Source organism: Alternaria conjuncta (assembly GCF_024043145.1).
Source record: "Alternaria conjuncta strain BMP 0040 chromosome Unknown scaffold_1, whole genome shotgun sequence".
In the NCBI taxonomy this organism is placed as follows: Eukaryota; Fungi; Ascomycota; class Dothideomycetes; order Pleosporales; family Pleosporaceae; genus Alternaria; species Alternaria conjuncta.
This window is the reverse complement of record NW_026250090.1, coordinates 772977-793268: the sequence shown is the minus strand read 5'-3', so window position 1 is coordinate 793268 and position 20292 is coordinate 772977. Positions and strand designations below refer to the sequence as shown.

At 51.8% G+C, this 20292-nt stretch overlaps 9 protein-coding genes and 1 non-coding gene across 10 annotated transcripts; 4 read left to right on the top strand and 6 right to left on the bottom strand.

Annotated features, from left to right (window-relative positions):
* The first annotated feature begins 1 nt into the window (after position 1).
* On the top strand, positions 2 to 99 carry J4E85_000272. Its single transcript has one exon. It is a non-coding gene; the product is annotated as a tRNA-Val (tRNA).
* A 1121-nt stretch (positions 100 to 1220) lies between these two features.
* Positions 1221 to 1643, top strand: J4E85_000271 (uncharacterized protein; the record flags this gene model as incomplete). Its single annotated transcript, XM_051464564.1, has 1 exon — positions 1221 to 1643. The coding sequence occupies one exon, from the start codon at positions 1221 to 1223 to the stop codon at positions 1641 to 1643; it is 423 nt and encodes a 140-aa protein (XP_051331085.1).
* A 409-nt stretch (positions 1644 to 2052) lies between these two features.
* Positions 2053 to 3858, bottom strand: MDM34 (ERMES complex subunit; the record flags this gene model as incomplete). The annotated part of the gene is made up of 1 exon (XM_051464563.1): positions 2053 to 3858. One exon carries the CDS (start codon positions 3856 to 3858, stop codon positions 2053 to 2055), a length of 1806 nt encoding a protein of 601 aa, XP_051331084.1.
* An 821-nt stretch (positions 3859 to 4679) lies between these two features.
* Positions 4680 to 5190, bottom strand: J4E85_000269 (uncharacterized protein; the record flags this gene model as incomplete). The annotated part of the gene is made up of 2 exons (XM_051464562.1): positions 4680 to 4864; positions 5013 to 5190. The coding sequence occupies 2 exons, from the start codon at positions 5188 to 5190 to the stop codon at positions 4680 to 4682; spliced, it is 363 nt and encodes a 120-aa protein (XP_051331083.1).
* Positions 5191 to 6600: 1410 nt separating this feature from the next.
* Positions 6601 to 7631, bottom strand: J4E85_000268 (uncharacterized protein; the record flags this gene model as incomplete). Its single annotated transcript, XM_051464561.1, has 3 exons — positions 6601 to 6920; positions 6986 to 7253; positions 7311 to 7631. 3 exons carry the CDS (start codon positions 7629 to 7631, stop codon positions 6601 to 6603), a joined length of 909 nt encoding a protein of 302 aa, XP_051331082.1.
* A 329-nt stretch (positions 7632 to 7960) lies between these two features.
* Positions 7961 to 9836, bottom strand: J4E85_000267 (uncharacterized protein; the record flags this gene model as incomplete). The annotated part of the gene is made up of 3 exons (XM_051464560.1): positions 7961 to 8728; positions 8775 to 8837; positions 8886 to 9836. 3 exons carry the CDS (start codon positions 9834 to 9836, stop codon positions 7961 to 7963), a joined length of 1782 nt encoding a protein of 593 aa, XP_051331081.1.
* Positions 9837 to 9875: 39 nt separating this feature from the next.
* J4E85_000266 (uncharacterized protein) lies at positions 9876 to 11027 on the bottom strand (the record flags this gene model as incomplete). Its single annotated transcript, XM_051464559.1, has 1 exon — positions 9876 to 11027. One exon carries the CDS (start codon positions 11025 to 11027, stop codon positions 9876 to 9878), a length of 1152 nt encoding a protein of 383 aa, XP_051331080.1.
* A 1667-nt stretch (positions 11028 to 12694) lies between these two features.
* J4E85_000265 (uncharacterized protein) lies at positions 12695 to 13194 on the bottom strand (the record flags this gene model as incomplete). Its single annotated transcript, XM_051464558.1, has 2 exons — positions 12695 to 12909; positions 12954 to 13194. The coding sequence occupies 2 exons, from the start codon at positions 13192 to 13194 to the stop codon at positions 12695 to 12697; spliced, it is 456 nt and encodes a 151-aa protein (XP_051331079.1).
* Positions 13195 to 13401: 207 nt separating this feature from the next.
* J4E85_000264 (uncharacterized protein) lies at positions 13402 to 14243 on the top strand (the record flags this gene model as incomplete). Its single annotated transcript, XM_051464557.1, has 3 exons — positions 13402 to 13600; positions 13659 to 13972; positions 14028 to 14243. The coding sequence occupies 3 exons, from the start codon at positions 13402 to 13404 to the stop codon at positions 14241 to 14243; spliced, it is 729 nt and encodes a 242-aa protein (XP_051331078.1).
* A 799-nt stretch (positions 14244 to 15042) lies between these two features.
* Positions 15043 to 15960, top strand: J4E85_000263 (uncharacterized protein; the record flags this gene model as incomplete). The annotated part of the gene is made up of 2 exons (XM_051464556.1): positions 15043 to 15424; positions 15476 to 15960. The coding sequence occupies 2 exons, from the start codon at positions 15043 to 15045 to the stop codon at positions 15958 to 15960; spliced, it is 867 nt and encodes a 288-aa protein (XP_051331077.1).
* Positions 15961 to 20292: the final 4332 nt, after the last annotated feature.

The following is a 20292-nucleotide window of genomic DNA, read 5'->3' as shown; positions in this document are numbered from 1 at the left end:
AGGCTCGTTGGTGTAGTTGGTTATCACGTCAGTCTAACAAAGGCCCTCAAAAGCCTGTTAGTACACTGAAGGTCCGGAGTTCAAACCTCCGATGAGTCAAAGCCCAAGGGTTTCAGTGTGTTAGTTCTGCGTTCGCGCAGGGCTATTCTTTTTGGCCCGTTCAAGCTTTCGCAGTTGGGACGTTGCGGATTAGCAGACTTTTTGCTCATCTCTAGCTGATAGCGGGAACGTCGTTACACAGATTTCAATGTAGGTAGGATACAAGTCGGTACTGCTCAGAACTATAATATCCCGTATCCTCCTCTTTCGCACTATTCTTTTCGGACGTTGGAGACTTGACAAACGTGAAAGAACGGTTGCACTTTCGCAGTGAATCTGACGTCTGGTTTCTAGGTGGATCAGCGTTCCTTCCTTTTCGTTTCGTGCATGAGCGTTCTCTTCTTTTCATTTCGTACAACATCCGGTGGTACACCATCCGAAGTCTCATCATCCGAAAGGCACAACATCCGAACAACGCATGCAAGGCACCGACCTTACTCAGGCTGGTATGCTCTAGTTATATAGCCGCTACTGTTCTGCTTATCGCATTTTCACATGCGCGTAGGTAGCTGGCTATTCTTTGATAATCGTCACTATGGCGTCTACGCCCCAAGTCGCGTGCTATGTGCAATATCGCAACAACCGTCTACTACAGCAACACGACTCAGTCCTCATCATATATCACCAAGACACGTATCAGTACATGCGACTTTTGCCTCGATCTTTACCACGCTAGACCGTCGTCGGCCCTATAGCGGCGTAGGTGACGCTCTAAGGATAATCTTGGAACCTTCCACGATTAGGACCCATAGCTTTCGAAATCAACCGGTAGTAACCGACGGTAACTCACTAGGTGATGAATAGGCGATACAGACGTGTGATTTGGTAAGGCAGTCTGGTGGCGATTATTCAGCTTTCTGTCGGATGGTTACTACAGTACAACAGGTGTGATATAAAGACGTAGCTGCTCGCGATCGTTACTCATATCTCATCACTACAACATCAATTTCGAGGTTATCAATTCTACCCTTAGATCGTAGTTGCAATCTACATCGTCTTTTTGTGCGCAAAAAGAAACATTTTCATCCAGCAAGGAACCTACACCAACTCCAAACAACGTAACGAACCCCATCCCACACTCTCTCAGCACCCACCAATTCTAATCACTCACCTCACAGACAATGTCCTCCGCCCTCCTCCCCTACCTGACCCGCTTTACGGAGTTCATAAACAGCGGCGACGTCGCCATCGGAAAAGAAGTCATCTCACCTAACGCGACCTTCCACGTCCCCTTCGGCGGCCCTCCTCTCCAAGGTCTTGACGGCTACCTCCAAATCCTGGGCATGATGCGCAGCGCCTTCCCCGACATCCAATGGACGATCAAAGAAACCATTGCCGAGGGCGACAAAATCGTATGTCGCTTTGAAACGCGCGGTACACACAATGGACCTTTTATGGGCGTTGCTCCTACCGGAAAGAGCATTTGCATGACAGCGCTCAACATCTATCGATTTGAGAATGGCCAGATTGCGGAGGAGTTGGGACAGCCGGATATCTTTGGATTGATGGTGCAGATTGGTGCTATCCCTGTACCAGGACCTTGAAGGTTGTGAGATAGAATAATGGAAAGATGTCAAGTACACCGAATATTGTCTTGTGAAGATGAGAGTGATTCGATATTTACTCTTCTTAGCGACGCATACGTCGTCTTCGGTAATGAGATTAGTAGTCTGATATGTAAAAGCGACGACACTATATCGCGCTTGCCCCTTCGTTCTCCATGGCTCTTCTATGCACCGCTCATTATGTTTAGAGCCCCACTAACCCCCTAAGTTATATACTCAAGTTGATCCAACGACAACGAGCTTTTCCCAATCCTGATACGCCAATGCTAACAAGCAGTTTAATGGACAAAAGAAACAACAAGTGATGGACAAAAATGACATGCAAGAACTAATATGTACGAAGACAGTACGTCGTGAAAATCGTCATGGCTCATAACTTCATCATTGCTTACGCAACGTAAGCGGGCGGTGCTTCGATCTCATCGTCGCTCTGCCAAAAGCCCCCTGTGGGTGCTGTCTTCGTCCGGGTGTGTGATGGTCGCCGAGACGATCGGTCCTTCTCTTCTTGGACTTTCCGAGCAATCTCCTGCGCCATCTTCGTCATCCATGCTTGTTCGAGGATGCCGCCGGAGCTGGCCATGACGTCAGCGTTCGGTGGGGAAGATGTGCGCGGCGGCGAGCAGAGGGCTGAGAGCGATGAGACTTTGTCAAACGACAGGGAGCGGAGGAGCGGCGAGGTGGATTGCTGTGCTTGGCGTAGCTTATTGCGCGACAGCGGCGGACGCCTGGAAGAGGTGTGGGATATGAATGGGTCTTCGAGGTGAGCGGCTGGTGGGGTCTTTTGCTTCGATTTGCCATGCTTCGATGACTCTGAGAGGACTGGCGCAGGGGCGAGAAGAGGGCCAAATGCAGGAGGTTCTTCTGGTATCCGTTTTGGCGTACCGATGTCCAGACTGCCACGTCTACTCTCAAAGCGCATGCCAGGTTGTGCGGGGCTCGTTGGTGGGGTAGCGAGTTCTTCCTCTGCCTCTCTTTCCTCTGGTATGACGCTCGATGTCTCGGAGGCGTAAGCGCTGGGTAGCGGTGTGTTGGCGCCTGTAGAGACGCCGGAGTCGACGCCGTCCTTCTTGCGTAGATCAACAACGCGCTTCTTCCGTTTCCGCATGCCACCTGTGCGTGAGCGACTTGAGCCAAGACTGAGCCCCGCCGATGTCGAGTACGCCGATGCCATGGTGGGTCGCGAGCTCAGCGTCTCGTTGCCTGTGCTGCCAGACGCGACTGACGAAGCGCCAGACTTGAGGCTGCCAAACGTCGACTGTATCCTTGACAAACTGCCTTGTGTGAGTGCCGGTGTCGCAGCACCAGACTCGGGCCTGTCCGGGTGACCTGCCCACGCTCGGAAGACAGCATCGCGAATGCCGGGTGTGAAGAGAGAAAGGGTTCGTTGCGATTCGGAGAGGGCGGCTAGGCGAAGGATGTTCTTCTGGGAGAAGGAGGCGTGGATCTCGCCAGAGTCGAGCGACAAGGCCGAGATCTGTGCTTCGTCTAGTGGGTTGCCGAACGCATCGACAGCGTCTTGTGGTGGCGATGCGAGAGGGTCGATGGCTGCGGTGGTATCGTTGGCGCTTTCTAGCCGCTCTTCTGTTTCGATTTCCTGGTACTCGGGCGACAGCATGCGTAGCGACAACCTGTGAATGATAGCTGGCAAATCTTCCATGAACAGCACACGCAATTGGCCCTCAATCTCCTTTTGCAGGTAGTCGCGCACAAAGGGGATTGAATCAAACGTCGACGAGACCTTGAGCGAATCCAGAGGGTCGTTCCTGAAGACCAGCGTCAAGCCCTTTTGTTTGGAGAAGACCAAGATGACGAAACCGGACAGTCGGATATTAGACAGTGTAATTTGCAACGGTATAGTCAAGCCCGATGACGCTGCCAGCGGCTGCGGTGACGCAAAGTCTGGCTTGTTGGAGAGATACGTCTTCAGCGGATTTGCCTGGACTTTTGTTTTGAGCGTCAGAAACGCGTCGCCCGCGTACGACATCTTGAAGATGCCCCTGAACCGGTCCTCAGCCAAGTCTCCAATCTCCAGTATCTCGAGCTCGGGCGGGGTGGTGCCGAGATTGAGCTCGGTGACGATGATGTCGTCGACGATAATCGGCGGCTTGGGCGACTTGTTGAGGGCCGTCGTCAGCATGTCGCGCGCCCTCGACGTGTCGGCTATCAGCGGCGACCAGTTGAAGTTGAAGGCCATGGTGGGTGGTTGATGCGTGGAGCGTCGACGTGGTTACCGCGCGGGTGCTGGGGATTGGCAGATGATGCTGCTGTCGCGTGCATTCGCCATGCGATCACACGAGGCCAATTCCGGGGGGTGGGCGTATTTCGGACGGGATGGGCGGGGTGACGGGCGGGCAGTGAATATTGCGGGCGGTGTGGGCAGGTATAGATGGGCGTGTCGTGGTGGAGAGAGCGTGGGAGCACATGCGGCACTCGAGGGGATTTTCCGGGTGAAAGGTACCGACGTCAAGGATGATGCCGCCAACTTTTTACACAACCGCTCGTCGGCCGTGCGCAGACAGCACCCGCCCCTCGCATCCGGTTTAGTCTACCTGAACATCGCGACTGGCGGTGAAGAGCCTGGAGCCGTTGCATGCACGTCTACGTTACAGACTAGCATCCCGCTGCGAGTGATTCGCTGCCACCACTGCCACCTTGATCGACAAGTTTCAAAAAGCCCTACGTCTAGCCACATGTCAACACAATATGCTTCCATCGCTGCCGTTTGGCCTGTCAGGTACTAATTTCCCCATCTTCGCTATAGCCCAGCTACCCCAGCAGCTCCACGCCGTCGAGTAGGAAATTGCCCAATAATAGCAGCGGCCGATTGTTTGAATCACCATCCGAGCTTTGGCAGGCAGATCTGCCGTGCGCGGGTACATCATCTGTAGTCGTGAAATTTGTTTTCATGCATCCGTCGTTATCGCAGGTGGTTGGTACACGTGGATGACCTGGCGACCTTGCAACTGAGACAACACACACATTCCTTCAGTCACGCGCATCCTGATACTCGGCCCATTACAACGCTGCGCCTTGATCCTCCTTGAGCAGCTTCTCCACAGCGTCCACCTTGTCCTTGAATCCTTGCTTCTTGTCCGTCCTGCTCCCCACACGAATATCGCTCTGAATCCTCACAATCCCATTCTGATGCAGCATCGCATGGCATTGCCCTATGACCCGCATAACGTCGTCCCACGAGCCCTCTAACCATAATTAGCATGCACATTCAAGAATGTTCCATATACCCCTCCACCTTCCAAGCCACCAGGCCCGCATACCGGCCGAGAAGAGGGTTGGCTCGCACGCGAGAGCGTACAGAATTCAGAAGGTGGGGTGTGTGCAGGCACATACCAACTGTTGTCCCCGCCGAATGCATCGAATAATCCAAGCCGCTTTTCTTGAGGAGCCGCTGCACTTCCGCGACTTCCTTGGACACCGATGCTGTGGGGGTGCCCAGGGGGATCAGACAAAAGTCTGCAATGCACGCTGGCGGGGTCGCAAGATTCGTGAGGTCGTCCGAGGCTGACATGATGTAGTTCCGTTATTGCAGCTGTGGGGTATATGCAAAAGGAAAGTCTTGAAACAAACGGTCGTTGAGTGAGTCCGGATATGGGTGACGTCCGAGTTCCGTGTTCGTCGGACCTTCTTGACTCCAGCACCGAGCTCGCTGCCCTGCCCGAACACCAACAGGCGGATGCAAACAAATGAACTACTACTACGACCAATTAGTTGATTTGCGTGTCTTAAAAGATATGAAGGTTTGGATTATACAAATGAGCGTAGGGGTAAATTTTACACATATCATCTGCCAGCCACTGTCTCCAGGACTCTCTGCCTACCTAGGAAGGTAGTTCTTGCGATACATTCAGCTCCCGTCAAGATATACATACCTATGATGCTTCATGAACTCCAGGAATCTATCTCGTTCTTTGATCCATAGAAGAATTCCAGTCCTATATCGACCAAGCAAACAACCCACCACCACGCGATCCCAACAACTCCACGCCAACACACTCATTCGTCACACCACCGCGCAAACAAGATGCCGCATTCCGTTTCTCAAGCAAGCACCTAACAATCTAGGTACTCTGTCGCTACTGCCCTCTCGCAATCCCGCATCATGTCGCCGCACTCCACCCCCCTCATACCGCCTCACATAGCCACAAGACTACCTAGGTACCTAAGCCCATCACAACACTGACAAGCTGTCTCGGCGACAATGTCAGCATCCACGAAAACTGGTGGCGACCCCCCAATAATCATATCAATGGGTCCCGCAACTACTATCGCAACTACTATCGTGACTACCATAAACGCAACACCCACAACCCCAACTGATTTGGAGACTTTTCCCATAGTCACGAGACCGAATCCTATCACTACAGTACCCTCGTCGACATACGCGGGAACGACAACATCGACTACTGAGACTGGAGATGACAAGTCATCTTCAGTGATTCCCACTACCTCTACATCTATTGTTACAACGCCTCCTCCAGACCCATCTTCCAGTCTACAAACAACTCTCTTCTCGTCTTCGTCTGATGCAACTCCCTCTTCATCCACCGCACTACCCTCAATTACATCGGAGCCTGACCGCGGTCTTAGCGTACCAGCGTCAATCGGTCTGGGTGTTTCTACGGGCGTTATTGCGATTTGTGTAATAGCCAGTGTGTTGTGGGCGGTATACGGCCGGTGTCTGAGAGATATGTGGAGGAATACTGTACGTGGCGTTGGTGGGACGGGCGAGAGGAGGTGGTGGAAGAGAGGGAGACGGGATAGTTTTTAGTTTTGATTGGGTGTATTTGGATAGATGTTCATACCTCCACCAAAGACATGAAGAACCCGATTTGCTTCCAAGCCCACCCTTGACTTGACCCATTTGTGAAGCCAACTCGATCATCCCTTCGCTACCACCAGATCCATCAGACCTGCCAATCTAGACCTTAATATCTGGAAGCTGGTTTGGCAAACCGGCAGGACTGTCCTCCAAAATCCTCTTCTGACAAAATACTTGGTCATTAGCAGTCAAGACCCACATGAAGCTCTCCCACAAAGTGAAGACCACCTGCCGAATCTTCTCGTACTCGGGGATGAAAGAACCCAAAGGTATGCCCGAAAACTCCGCGAGGGCAAGCACCATAGTCTGAGCGAATGCCTCTTCGAGAGAGATCTGAGACGTAGGGTTCATCACCGCGGTCGCGTTGTTTTCGACGAGGTCAGACCACGTCTGATCGGACCACATGAGGGTACCAGAACCTAGAGGGAGTGAGATGTGGTTAGCAGCAATAAGAAAAAGCTACAATAGAGAGCGAGATACTTACTCCAGATTCCAAAGCCTCCGCCTACGTACTGGCCCATTGACCTTGCGGACTCGGCGATGATGTTGTGTAGGCTGGCTTGCCCTTTCCAGACAATGGTGTCGTAGTCGTTGTAAATATCTCGACCGCCTTTGTCGTCAGCTGGCAACGCGATGAAGTGGCGGTTGAATCGACGCAAGTTGACGGGAATCAGGCCGATGTAGAAGTTCATGAGGTCGGGTTGGTACCAGGCGTCTTTGTGGCGGCACATGACCCATGGTTTCTCATAGCACTACCGACTCATTAGCACACCGTCGTTTGACAACAGCAGACATCAGTTCAAACTCACATCTTCGTACTCAACCTCGAACATCTCAATGTCTTCGACTTTGTAGCCTTCTTTAGTGAAGATCTTCTTGCACGCGTAGTTGATCTTGCTGTCGTTCCACATTTTGACCTCGTTTACTGTCTGGTGCTTGAGCTGTTTGACCAGGTACTCGCTTATGTCCAAAACTGGAGGGTTGAGAGTGGGCTTGTCGACGGGTATGGGCTTGCCTTTGTGGCTGAGAAAGACTGGCATCGCGTCATTGGGGTCTCTTGCGGGGGCAGTACCGACGGTGATGCTAGTGAGTGCGGCAAAGCATAGCAGAATGGCTCTGGAGAGCATCATGTTGAGGGGATGTATCGCTTTTGCTTGACTGTAATGGTTGTGTGATGAGGTTTAGACGGAAAGTGTGGTGTAGGAAGGTTTGTTACTGAGAAAGACGGGCATGATATAGATCTCACCTGTGCTCCAGACAGCGCTAGTAGTATCTTCAATGCGATGCTGACCGCTGAGGTGGGAGACTGAGATCGCGGTCAAGGTGAGAGAGATTACATCTTCTAGTGATAATCGAACAGCAAGTACAGGACCATGCGCATCCCGATGGGCTCAAGAACTTAACAATCCATTCCGAAGAAACCCTACACTCCGCCAGACAGCACAAAGAACCTACGGCACTAAGCACTCGCAGCAACTATCCCACCGCGTGTGATGTGAGGTCTTGCAGCGATCTTGTCCTCCAAGTCTAACAACGAGAATCTAGGCCTGCGATAAGTGTAACCCACGAAAGCACCTTTCTTCCTGATCTCCAGAACAGTTTGGCTGACATCTGGATCTCGAAGAAGCTTGTCGCGCGGTCGTTTCTTTTCTCGTTTGCGTCTCTTCATGTCCCGCAATGACTTAGCGAACCCCTCTTGAGCGGGCGTAGCTGCACCATCATGCTGGGCACTCGGCTGGACCGGGGACATGACATCATCCCCACCGTCTTGAACTTCTACCGCAGGGTCTGCCACCCCTCCGAGAGCTTCGTAGCTTGAAGAGTCGAGATGATCAGACGCGCTCATGATCTCGGCCTCATCGTCAAAATATTTGGTGATTGGCTGACCGCCGTGAACGCGTGGTACGAATGGTGGACGAGTCAAATGCAGTTGTGACCACTGAATGTTGCGGAAGAACGGGTGCGACTTAATGTCTTCGGCATCGTTGGGATAAACAATGTGACCAGTGGTGTTGACGTTACGATTGCGGCGCGCACCAGCAGCTTTGTCGCGGAGGACCCAGTCGTTCTCACGGTATCGCTTAGCTGAGAGACGATCTTGTCTGTCCTCGAGCAGTCGCATCATGAGGTCGATTGCGTTGCGTGAAACTGGCATGAGTGGGACGCGGTCGATGTTGGGGCGGGCATACCGCTGGTCAGATGGGAATCGCAGCCACCTCCTATGATCCTGCGCGAGTTAGCACCAGAACGCGGCGTATCATAGCCAAACCTACGAGTATGCGCATCTTCGTAGCTTGGCGGTTATCGCAGAAGAAGGGCGTGCAGCCGTAAAGGCACTACGGAATCGTCAGTGTAAACAAGCATAATATCTCATGCCCACATACCTCGTATAGTATGATACCAATGCTCCACCAGTCACAGCGACCGTCGTAGCTTTCACCTCGTATGACCTCTGGTGCCATATATTGGCTCGTCCCAACAACACTCTTGGCGAATTCACGCCTCTGCTCTCGGTTCAACCAGTCGATGATAGGTCCATGTGTTGAGGCTTGTCTGGTATGGTAACGACCGCGGGCCGCTGCGCTTCCATTGACGAGATTCATGGTCTTGTGAGCGTCTGATCGATCCTTGTCTTCTTCAACGTCTTGTGCGTCGCCTTTGACGTGTAGATCCAAGTCGCGGAGTAGACCGTATCGTTGCTCGTTGTAGTAAGTCTGGTTGTGAGCCCAATGCCCATCAAAGGCGAGGCCAAAGTCGGAGATCTTGAGATGGCCAGACGACGTGATCAAGAAGTTGTCGGGCTTGACATCGCGATGGATCCAGTTCATCTTGTGTGCTTCCTCAATGCACAGTATCATCTCTGCGAGATACCACTTTGCGACGTTTTCATCGAGGATATCTTCGCGAAGAAGGAGGCCCAGGAAGTCGCCGCCCATCATGTATTCCATGACGAGATAGAGGTTGTTGTTGTCCTGGAAAGCAGAAATAAGGGGAACCACCCATCGCGAATTCTCCGACGCGACTAGAAAGTCTCGCTCTGCTCGCAAATGTCCCTCTTGGCTATTGCGAAGCATATCCGACTTCCTGATGACCTTCATGGCGAAGACTTGCTTTTGTCTGCGGATGGTCGGGGAAGGCCTATCAGTTTTTGGCGTCAATGAGCCATCGAGATATCCCATACTGCAGCTGCTTCCGCGTAGACTGCCGCAATTGTCACTCTTCTCGCGAACGAGACGCACAACACCGAAGCTACCTTTCCCGAGGACTCTTACGATGTCGTAATTGGAGATGTGCACGCCTTTCATCGTCTGACGCGCTATGGTATTCGACTTCATGACACGGGTTTGACGCAGATGATGTGTCTCTGCAAGATACTATTCTCGCCTTTTGGAGTGACGTTGCTCGTTCGGTATGGCCATGGTGAATACCTTCCGCTCCATTTGGCGGCGACGCATAGATCGTGGTGTAACCTTGGTACCGAGAAGCTGATTGAAGTGGGACTCGAAGAAGATCTTCGCCGCTGCTGCATTCTCAATAGTCGCAACGGAAGGCTCACACAGTCGCGGAGCGTCTTGACGTGGAAAGACAAGGAATCTTGGAGGCAAACGTTCTGGGGTCGCCTCACAATAGAGCGCAGGTTGATTGTCGGTTATATGGCGACCGTTCTGACTTCGGTACGTGGTTTCAGCAGATAGCGGCGCGCCTGATGAGACCAACGATGTCGGTGCAGTGGACTGGCTCAGCGGTGCGACGCTGCTGGACGGGCTCAGGACACTTGATGGAAGCGAAGGGACCTCTGACATGGCGCTTTTGGGCGAGGTGGTAGTTCGCTGGTCATCGCTTGGATGCTTGAAATGGTCTGTTCGAACCATTGGCCGAGAACTCATCTTGGGTCGACGCACCACCGTATCGTTGTTCATTAGGGCGTTGGAGATCTTGGCGGTGAGTTGCTGGGAGAGACTTGGTGTCGACCAGCTTGTTGTCATGGGTGTAGGAGGCGGAGTGCGGGTTCTTGGTATAGGTTCTGATTCACCATCGAAGACGGCAGCGTTTGTGAGTTGGAGTAACGATGAAGAGTCCGGATCTAGGGAGAGAGCTGGTAGAGTCATAGGTACATCGGGAACGACAGGGCATTGTAGAGGAGAGTTGGAGTAGGAATTGATGTTATCGACACGTGGTACGTCTGCTAGTTTGTTGACCGTTGACCCAGTGCTACCAAAGGTAGCCTCGCCGGAGCTGGGAGCGGAACCTGTTGGTACTATCAGTAGAAGCCAAGAGGTACCAGGCAGAAATGGGTAGCAACTCTTGCCATTGCGGAAGATTGAGAAGATTCTGATGCTTCCACGACGAAGTGTAGTAAAGGTACGGCTAGCAGGGGTGCTGTTGCGCCCCTGTAGGTTCTTCGTGGAGCCGCTGGAGTAGCCTTCTGCTGATCGCTCGATGACGCGAACCTTGCCTTTATCACGAGATAGCTGTATCGCATTATGGGCTTCCTTTCTCTTCCGCGCTGGGACGAGCGACAACATGTCAGTAGCTCTGGTGTCGGGTGGTGATCGAAGTTAAAATCGAACTGAGTAATAATGTTCGATGAACGCCGCGGGCCGAAGAATATCGATGCAGGACGGTTGGTGACCAGCAGAGCCAGGAAGACCTGTCAGGTGGATACTGTTTACACCTGCGATGTTGGAAGGCATGACTTGAGTGACGAGGCAAGAAGCCCCATCGCAGGAAGGTGGCCATGGTCTCTCAGTGCTCGAGGAAGGCGCTCATGGCACCACACTTGGCAGCATCAACAGTGGTCGTACCTCACGCAACCGTTATCCCGGACGCCAGAATCAACGAACCCGTGCACCCTGCGTCCAACACGATCGACAATCTCATGGCGCTTGGCTAAAGCGATGCTTGTTCGCTGCTAACTCCAGTGCGCAAAGATGTACGTTTGACTCAAGCAAGGGGAGTACGAATGCGGTACCTCGCGCCGTACAGACAGGCACTAGCAGCGAACCGCAGGAAAGATGGCACTGCGCGGATGGTGTGCTGGTGCGCTCGGCACGACGCGGGCCCAGAAGAGATGCCTTTTCAAGCAATTGGTTATTGCGAATGGAGGCTTCGTTCGTCCCGGCGCAGTGGACACTTCCAAGCGACCAGGGGCGGCGAAACAAGCTCCCAATCAGCGTCGTCGACACTCGGCCTTCCCCAGCTGTTGCACTGCAGCCCTCATGCAGCGATATGAGGATAGAAACATGCGCATGTTGACGGCTGGAGATTATATTGCGGCGAGGGCGTTGATCGCCGTTCGTTGGGGGCCAGTGGCGGCTAGCTGACTGTGCGCGCGATTGTCTGCGTCTTTCAGCATTCTTCTCCCACGAACACAGACGTCGCCTACGCGGTGGAGCTGCGGCGTTTCAAGATTCTGCATCACGCCTTGGTCACACTATCACGGCCGAGTCGCGCGGATGAGGGCATTTTTCAGATCCGGAAACCTTCCTCGCGGTCTGCTGGTGGGCATGTGGACTCTGGAGTAGTTGGGCGCTTAGAGGTGCCTGGCCGGACTGCCGAGACTCTGCAAAGTCATCACACGCCTCTGCAAATCAGAGGCGCCATGCGCATGGCCACCTCGGACGCTATTCGCTCCGCCGACAGAGGCTTTCCCTCCCGCCCGACAAGACCTGCATACGCGAAGCTCAGTGGTCGCTGGCCCCTGTAGATTCAATATGCTAGCGACGTGCCTATTCGCTGCCTACTCAATGCTTCGAGGGCTGACATGCAAAGGCTGGCCATGCTGGCGGGCCCGTTTTGCTCTGTTCATTCGCCTGAAGCGTCTCTTTGGCGAGCAATGCCATGGTTGCACGAGGCCCTCGAGGCCAAGTCCCGTAATCCATAAGTGCTGATGCCCCCCGCCACCGCATGCTGCCCGTTCTGCGTCGACTGCCATCAAATCGTGTACCCCAAAGCTGACGGGTCACTGAATCGTTAAAGACAAGGACTTCCGCTACGCAACAGTCTTTGCTTTCCACATCGCACCGCCAAAATGTTTCGTTTTACCGAGCTCGTTTTTATCGCCGCTACCTGGTCACTCGCTACTGATACACGTCACACACGCTCTAAACGCTTCATCCACGATACAAATGTTCATACGTTCTATCGTCTATCGTCCATCCGATGTTGCATCCTCGGTGCCGTCCTTCAAGCCTTATGCATCCGTCCGCATCAGCACCTGCACGTTGTACGGAGCGAGCATGTAGTTCATCCTCGTCCATCGTTCAACGTCGCCAGAGAAAGACACCTGATGCATGAAAGCCGACTCCTCTGGAGTAGGCTGGTATGTAGAGAGTGTCATCCTTGTCAGCAGCCTATGTACTATCACCTGCTCGTTTCGGATGAAGGCTTGGGCTGCTGGTGTGAGTCCTAAGACGTCAGCAGGACTCGCACAAGATGTAGCGAGTACTCACCTTGTTGGGTATCCACATGGTGGGCATACATCTTCAAGTTGCGCAGAAGCTCCGCATATGGCCCCTGGCAGGGGAGATACCAGAGAGCCTGCAAGATAGCTGATCGCTCGAGAGCGGCATTTCCGGCCAGAGGGGCGGTGGCGACGATGTTGAAGAAGATGGCGAAGGCAATTATGGCTGCAGTCGGGTTGTTCGGGTTCTGAATGAGGAGGGCGACGGACTGGGGAGTGAGGTGCACCATCTTGTGTGTTGTGTATGAGAGAGGAAGCAGAGTTGCGAAGACGAAGCTTCTATACTCTCCTTTGACTCACACAGTGTGTGCGAAAATCTCGAACTCTGGTCCCATCCCATCCCATCCCATGGTACCGCGATGACCCATCAACGACGAGCCACTCACGACTCCCGCAACACACACGAGATACACGATGACTGAATCCGCCCATTAAATATGGAAGGGATGCGAAAGAGGTCACTCGCTACTGCACATACCGTTATCGTCTACCCAGGATGGAGAGGAAACAACATCCACACCAACGGAACCAAGTCTGACACAGACCCATCGATCCCTGATGGCTCGATTGGTATCAACTACCACGAAGACACCGGCACATATGGATTTCCATACGGCATGCAATGGATGTACCCATGTACGTTTTCCCGATTGGGTATTCCGCGCAGGAGAAGATAACTAACATGAACTTCTAGGTGGTGGCATGCCGATGTCGCAAAATCGCACAAAGTGGCCGGTCAACGGCGGCGCCGTCGCAATCCAACCCGGATGGTTCCCAGGCCACTCGCTCGCCATGTTCTACGTCAACATGGGTTACGGCAACGAACCGCTAAACTACTCGCACACGATGGTGCCAGTCTTCCAGATAACAGGGCCTACAAACCAAGAATACCCCGGTTCCTTCTGTCTACCGCAAGTCCCATTACCTGCCAACTATACACCCCAGGTTGGAGACAACGCGACTATCCAGATTATTGAGCTTGCGCAACACGGCGCTGCTCTTTACAACGTGAGTGCAAGCGCCTGAACATGACAGCCGCATAGTTGCTAATAGATTCCAATAGTGTGCCGACATCACTTTCGCCGAACCAGAGGATGTTCCCGAAGTCAACAGCTCAAACTGCGTTAACACAACAAACGTCGACGATCACATTGGCTTCCAAATCGTATACTCGACAACATCATCGCCAGCGCCACACAACATGGTCGTTAACACCTATGCATCGATCATAGTGCCGGCAATGCTTGCAGCGGCGTCGTGGATCACATGGGTCGTCTAGTGCACGAACCTGACCTTTATCTGCGAATATAGTCTTTTTACGGGCAAGGAGTTTTGGCGCGAAAGATATCCGGTCTCTTTTGAAGCGACGATCTCGATTTGGAGCGTACGCGGTGGTTTGATCTGGGTGGTTGGTGGACCAGCTGTTCAGCAGCTATGACGGTCTTTCTTAGGGGCACATAACACGTTACTGTGCGGTATGATGTACAGAAGCTACACATGCAATACCATCCATAATCCCAATACTTGCATTTCCACTAGTCGCTCACTTGTAAGCTATATGCTGTCATGCTTATATCGACTGCAACAGAGAATAGCTTGTGTATCTAAGCGGTCAGCACGAGGCCTGATCCGCATACGCAACGCCGACGTGAGCGGATGGCTTGAACTACAGCTGCAGGCCAGATAGCAGATCCCTAATCAAGTGAGGCACAGTTTCCACTCGGTCTTTACTGTAGTTTGCGGGCCACAGCCAAGGTCGCCGCCATTCCGCCATCGGAAATCCCGTTCCGAGCCTCCCTTTCCCCACTAAAACCCAACCAGACCCTGGCCTCTCACGATGATTTTCTACGCGCCCAGGTGGTCCCTTCCCGTCATCGCCTCGCCCTCGATACTTTGGCCACGCCTTACTTACGCGCCCATGCAAGCCGCACCTTAAGTCGACGACGCGACGATCGGTGAACCCTTTTTGTGCAGTGTGCGTCATTGTGGGTTTGAGGTGCGCTTGTGGTGGAAGGAGTATGCGCTTTGGTTTTTGCCGAGACTGAGCAACGAGCCGGGTGTGAAGAGGTAGAGGCGAGATGAGTAAGAAAGGAAGAGGCCGCGTTAAGAGGAAGGAGGTGCAGAGTGATGACGGGTGGACTGTTATTACCCATGGCTTGGCGAGTATCCCGCTTGATGGGAATGGAAAGAAGGAGACAGATGCTGGGTCCTTGCCTACGAGGATTGTGGAGGAATTAACGGCAGAGAAATTATTGGACGATTTTCGCCTCCTTGAAGAGCGGTGGGAAGATACTTTGCTTGCGAAGCAAGTCAAAGAGATTGTGGAGAAGAGAAGCGCTGATGGCAAATGGGGTGTTGAAGAAGCGGTATGCATTGGCATCGGCAGTTTCAGTCGAGATTGGGCACATCGGTGGAGGAGTCTGTGGCAGCTTGTACTGTTTGTCGATGTAGTCGGGCGACGTATGTCATCGTCTCTATCTATTGCATGTACCCGAACTGATTACAGAATAGTCAAAGACGAAAACAAGGACATCAAGATACAGTGCTTCGCCCAAGACCCAGCATTCACAGCCCTCGACATCGAATTTCTATCTCACTTCTCCATCACGGTCCTCGACTCCGATCTCCAGGCCCACATTGCGTCCAATTCCTTCGTCTACTCGCCTTTCGTGGACTGGTTCCTTCTCCTACCAACTTTCCTCAAATCGAAAGACCCGGTGTTGTACGTAGGCAACGAGATTCTGGATGACTATAGTGTGTATGCGCAAACCAAAGAGAAGAAAGAGCGGCTAGAGGAGTGCAATGAGGTGGGCAAGAAGTGGATAGAGGGTAGAGAAAAGGTGGCGCTAAGAGAGTTTGAAAAGCATGGGAATGCGCTGAATGGGATGGTTGTTTATTTGAGGAAGAGTGATGAGGACGCAGAGGAAGAGGAAGATACAGAGGCGAAGTCGAGGGAAGATCATAACAAAGAGGCGGCTTCCAAAGAAGATACCTAGAATATTAGACGGATACACCCACCCGGAGCGTCTTGATTGTAAGCCCTGGCTGCAGTTGGTTCCCGGCAAAAATTCGGAAATCTCAACCAAAGTACACCTCTGGAGCTAGTACATGATTTAAGCCTGCCGATTTCCCCATCCCACTCATCTCATATACCAAAACTCCCACAAATTCGACGACAAACGCCTGCTAGAGCTCTACATCTACAACTTCGCAAGATTGCAACTTCCCCATCACGCGACAACAACGCCTGAAGGCTACCTAACCGCTCGCGAACACAAAGCCACGGAATGACAATGCAGGCGGCTAACGAAAACCTGGTGCGCGTGCGGTCAGAGAGCACATTGTCTCCTTCGCACCAAGAAGATGAACATACCTTTCTGGTGCCAGAAGACAAGCTAGCAATGTAAGATACCTAATCAACTCACTGCAGTCGGACATTGCTAACTGAACAGCTCACAACGCAACGTATCTGTTTCACCTCTACTACGCTTACCGCCCGAAATCCGAAACCAGATCTGGGAATACTCCATGAATTGCGCCTATATATTGATAAGACATCGTCATGACAGTGACAGAACAAAATCAAAGCTCCGTGGGACTCCCATAAGCGATGAGGGCAAGAAAATAAAGGATATTGCCCTTCAATTACCAGCAACCTCAAGACAGATCCACTCAGACACGCGTTTTCTGATATTCTCACTCGCCACTTTCAAGGTCAGTCAGGATTACCAGCTTCGGTTGCTCTCGAAGCACGCGCTTCTACGAAACATCGAGACCCTACGTATGTCTACGGCATGCTTGCGAGACTTGACATGTCACTGTCTATTTATCGATAGTCAAGGCTTGTATCAAACATTCCAATCTAAGGGCGATCGTTTCACTCAACTGCTCCCACGTCTGACACACCTGGAACTCGCTCCCCGCGCCGTGGACGGGTTCCACGATTTCGACCACCTTGATCCATACGACAAGAGAACCCGCGCCATGAAAGGACCCGAGTTTTACCGCAAGCTGTTGGAGCAGCGGATACGGGTTCGAGAGGATAGGCCGTCGTTGACTTTTAGTTGGAAATGATCCATGGAGCAGCTAGCTCTTGCGATGGCTTCAAGTGGTATATAGGTATTTACGCGTGTACTCTTCGGTACTCGGGGTCGCTACGGCAATTTTCAACAATGTATCAGGCTCGGAAAGTCAGAATCTCATTGGGTCTGGAAGAAGAGGCTCTGTCACGGGCATATGGTAGCTAAAACGTAATGGATACAGAATCGAACAAGAGTCGCTACTGGAACATTTCAATGAAACAAGAATGGTATTCTTGGGGCGAAATCAGCGCACTGATTACTCGAGCAAGTGAAATGGGCGCTCTCCTTCCAGGTCAAGTACTGCGCACCGCTGCTCAGCTTAGCCATTCTATCACACAGCTCCATCTACACAACTGCAATCAACCTCGAATTTCATCTATCTGGATATCGCATTACAATCTCTATCGCGCCCCAACGCTCCAACATGGAACATCCTCCAGAACCCGATAATTCTGCGTCAATGTCGCTACAGCAAAACAACAGCAGCAAGGCAGTCATCCTAGCAAGTGGGCTGGTGGATGTCACCCACATGTCTGAACATATTGCCGCAATGTCAGTATTTCTCCGCTCTGAGTTTTACCACATTACTGACGCAAGCAGTGCTCATCGTAACACGACAACCTCTCGCCTTCTACAACTCCCCGGCGAACTCCGGAACCAGATATGGCAGGTAAGCCTCGGACTCAAGAAGTTCGTTTGTGTTAATCGTTGACATCGCCTCTCCATCCCTACAGTACACATTGAGCTATCCCTATATAAGCCTCCACGTGTCTTCCTCCTCCTCCAAGGTTTTACGCGGATGGGCATACACATACGCAGATCCCGAACAGAGAACAAGCTACAGGCCAATAAAATCAGCGCTACACCTCCCCGAGACCTGTCGCCAAATCTACAACGAAACAGCTACTTTAGCGTATCGCCTCAACGTCTTTGTACTGAATGGACCATCAGTCGGGGGCGAGTTCACGGGCAAACTATTTCGCACGTCTGCCCATATGCTCGCTATCCGGACAATCCAGATGCGTGAGTACGAGGTGGAATCTTTGTTATGTCACTTGCAGGTCGGCGACGCGAATGTCTTCACTGGACTCTCTGGCTTACGGCGACTCGAGATCGTGCGGAACAGGGCTAAGATTAGGCGAGGGATACTATTCCTGCAGCCTCCGGTTGAGCAACGTCTTCGGGCGTGTGAGGAATTCGAGGACCTAGAGATAGTGTGGCTGGCGCAGGGAGGATGATTTTGGAAAGATGTGGATAGCCGCTTGGAAAACGGGCACGAAGAGCGACACTGACTTAGAGGTCCGCTCAGCATAGTGCTGGGCGCGAGCGGAGATCAAGACTCGTGGGCGCGCTGTATGCTCGTAGCTCAGCGATAGCATCTCAATCCACCCCGCTTAACGGCATTGTCGCCTCCACGCACCCTCGTGAGATTGTCTTAGTACATTCAGATTAAAACATAGTATCCTGGTTCTCACGTCCCCCTCATTTATCTATACTGGCGTTGAGTTCTCCAAATTGACGCTTACAAAACTCATGTTCTCAAAGCCCGTACGCCGCACAACATCAGCGTCTCAGAAAAGTAAATGTCATGGAAAGTTTAACGCCCAAGATGAACGAGTGCTAGAAAGAAGATATCCATCATCTATTTGCGCCTCTACCCCGCTCCCGTGAGGAGTATATAATCTCTCATTTCTTCGCCTTGTCCTACTTCTCACAGACTACCTTTCTGTTACAGTTTCCAAATGACAGACTCAAGTCTTTATGCGAGTTGTTTTATAAGTTTTCCACCCACTTCCAAAAACATGGCAATACCTTTATATGTGACTATGTCACGAAAATTCTACTGTTCATCGGTTTATGAGAGCCTCTCCTGCGGAGCCTCTCCAAAAACAAGGAAACATACGAGACCATGGTGCGTTCCGCCTGGAACTTGATACTACATACTACTCAAAGCACGACTTTTGGTTGGCGTGGAAGTAACGTATGGATAAGAGCAGAATATGCGACGTCAAAAGAGCAGGGCATCGTCCACATGTCTGCGTCCGCCTCGGGAGATGCGTATGAAACTGTCTCCGTACGGTTGTCTCTCTCTTCCTTCTATCATATCTAACTTGAATACAATTCTCCAAAACAACCGGGTGAATGGACCATGTCTGCGCCTTCCCTCTTTCTCAAAAACAATTACACCGAAGACATGCGCCTGTCGTCTCCTCGCCTCTGTACCCACGGAATGAGAAACCTCAGGTACCGATTTTGAACACATTGGGCGGTTTTCGAAAAGTGCTGAAGCAGCAGAACGTGAAAAGATTGTGCTTCCTTGTTCAAAAAATATCGGAAACCACGCGATGAGTGCGCCCTCCGGACGACTTTGGACGCATATAAAGTCGCCTCTCCGCCTCCTACTTTCTCTCTTCCCACACATCACACTTCCCTCTTTCTTCTCCAAAACATGGCACAGATGTTTGCATGGTCCTCCTCTTCTCGCAGCCACCTCCCATATTAATCTTCATGGGTTGTTCACAATCCTGTCCTACTTCCGAAAATTCTGGGCAGCCTTTCCATGTCCAAGCAGGCAAGACAAGGAAGCTTTGTACTTTGAAATGACTTTCGGACGAAGGGATGTCGTTTTCTCCTCGTCTCTGCTCTTTGAAGGGCTACTCTCAAAAATAGGGGCAACGGAACTGCTATGTGGAGAGGAAGAGAAGATGTCCAAAAGAATGGATCCGCAAATCGATGTGCTGTCACACTCCTCGCCTCAGCTATAAAATCTGCGCTTTTGGCTCTTCCTTCTTCTCTTATCCGCATATTCAAAAGCCGATTTACCAAAACACCTGAAGACTGGTTTATGGCTGTGGTCTCGCGGTGTCTTCTAAAAATGAGCGATGAATTCAAAGATGTGTTCGAAAGATATAGCTCCCTGCCCGATGTTCTTGCGCGAAAGAAGCACCACTAAAACACTAGAACGCGAGCCTCATGGAATCAATTGTGCGAATGCAGTAATGAAAAGAGTCAGGGTTGCTCTCATGTGTTGTGTGGAGAAGAGGCTGCTGTTGAGGCTCGAGTGAACAGTGATGATGATGATGATGATGATGATGATGATGATGATGATGATGATGATCATCATCATCATCATCGTAACAAGGCTCGATGTCATAAGACTTCCATAGCATCATGGTTCCATTGCAATAAGGATATTGGTAGAGGGAAACGGCATTTCTTAGGCCAGAAAGAGGTATTCTAGTACAC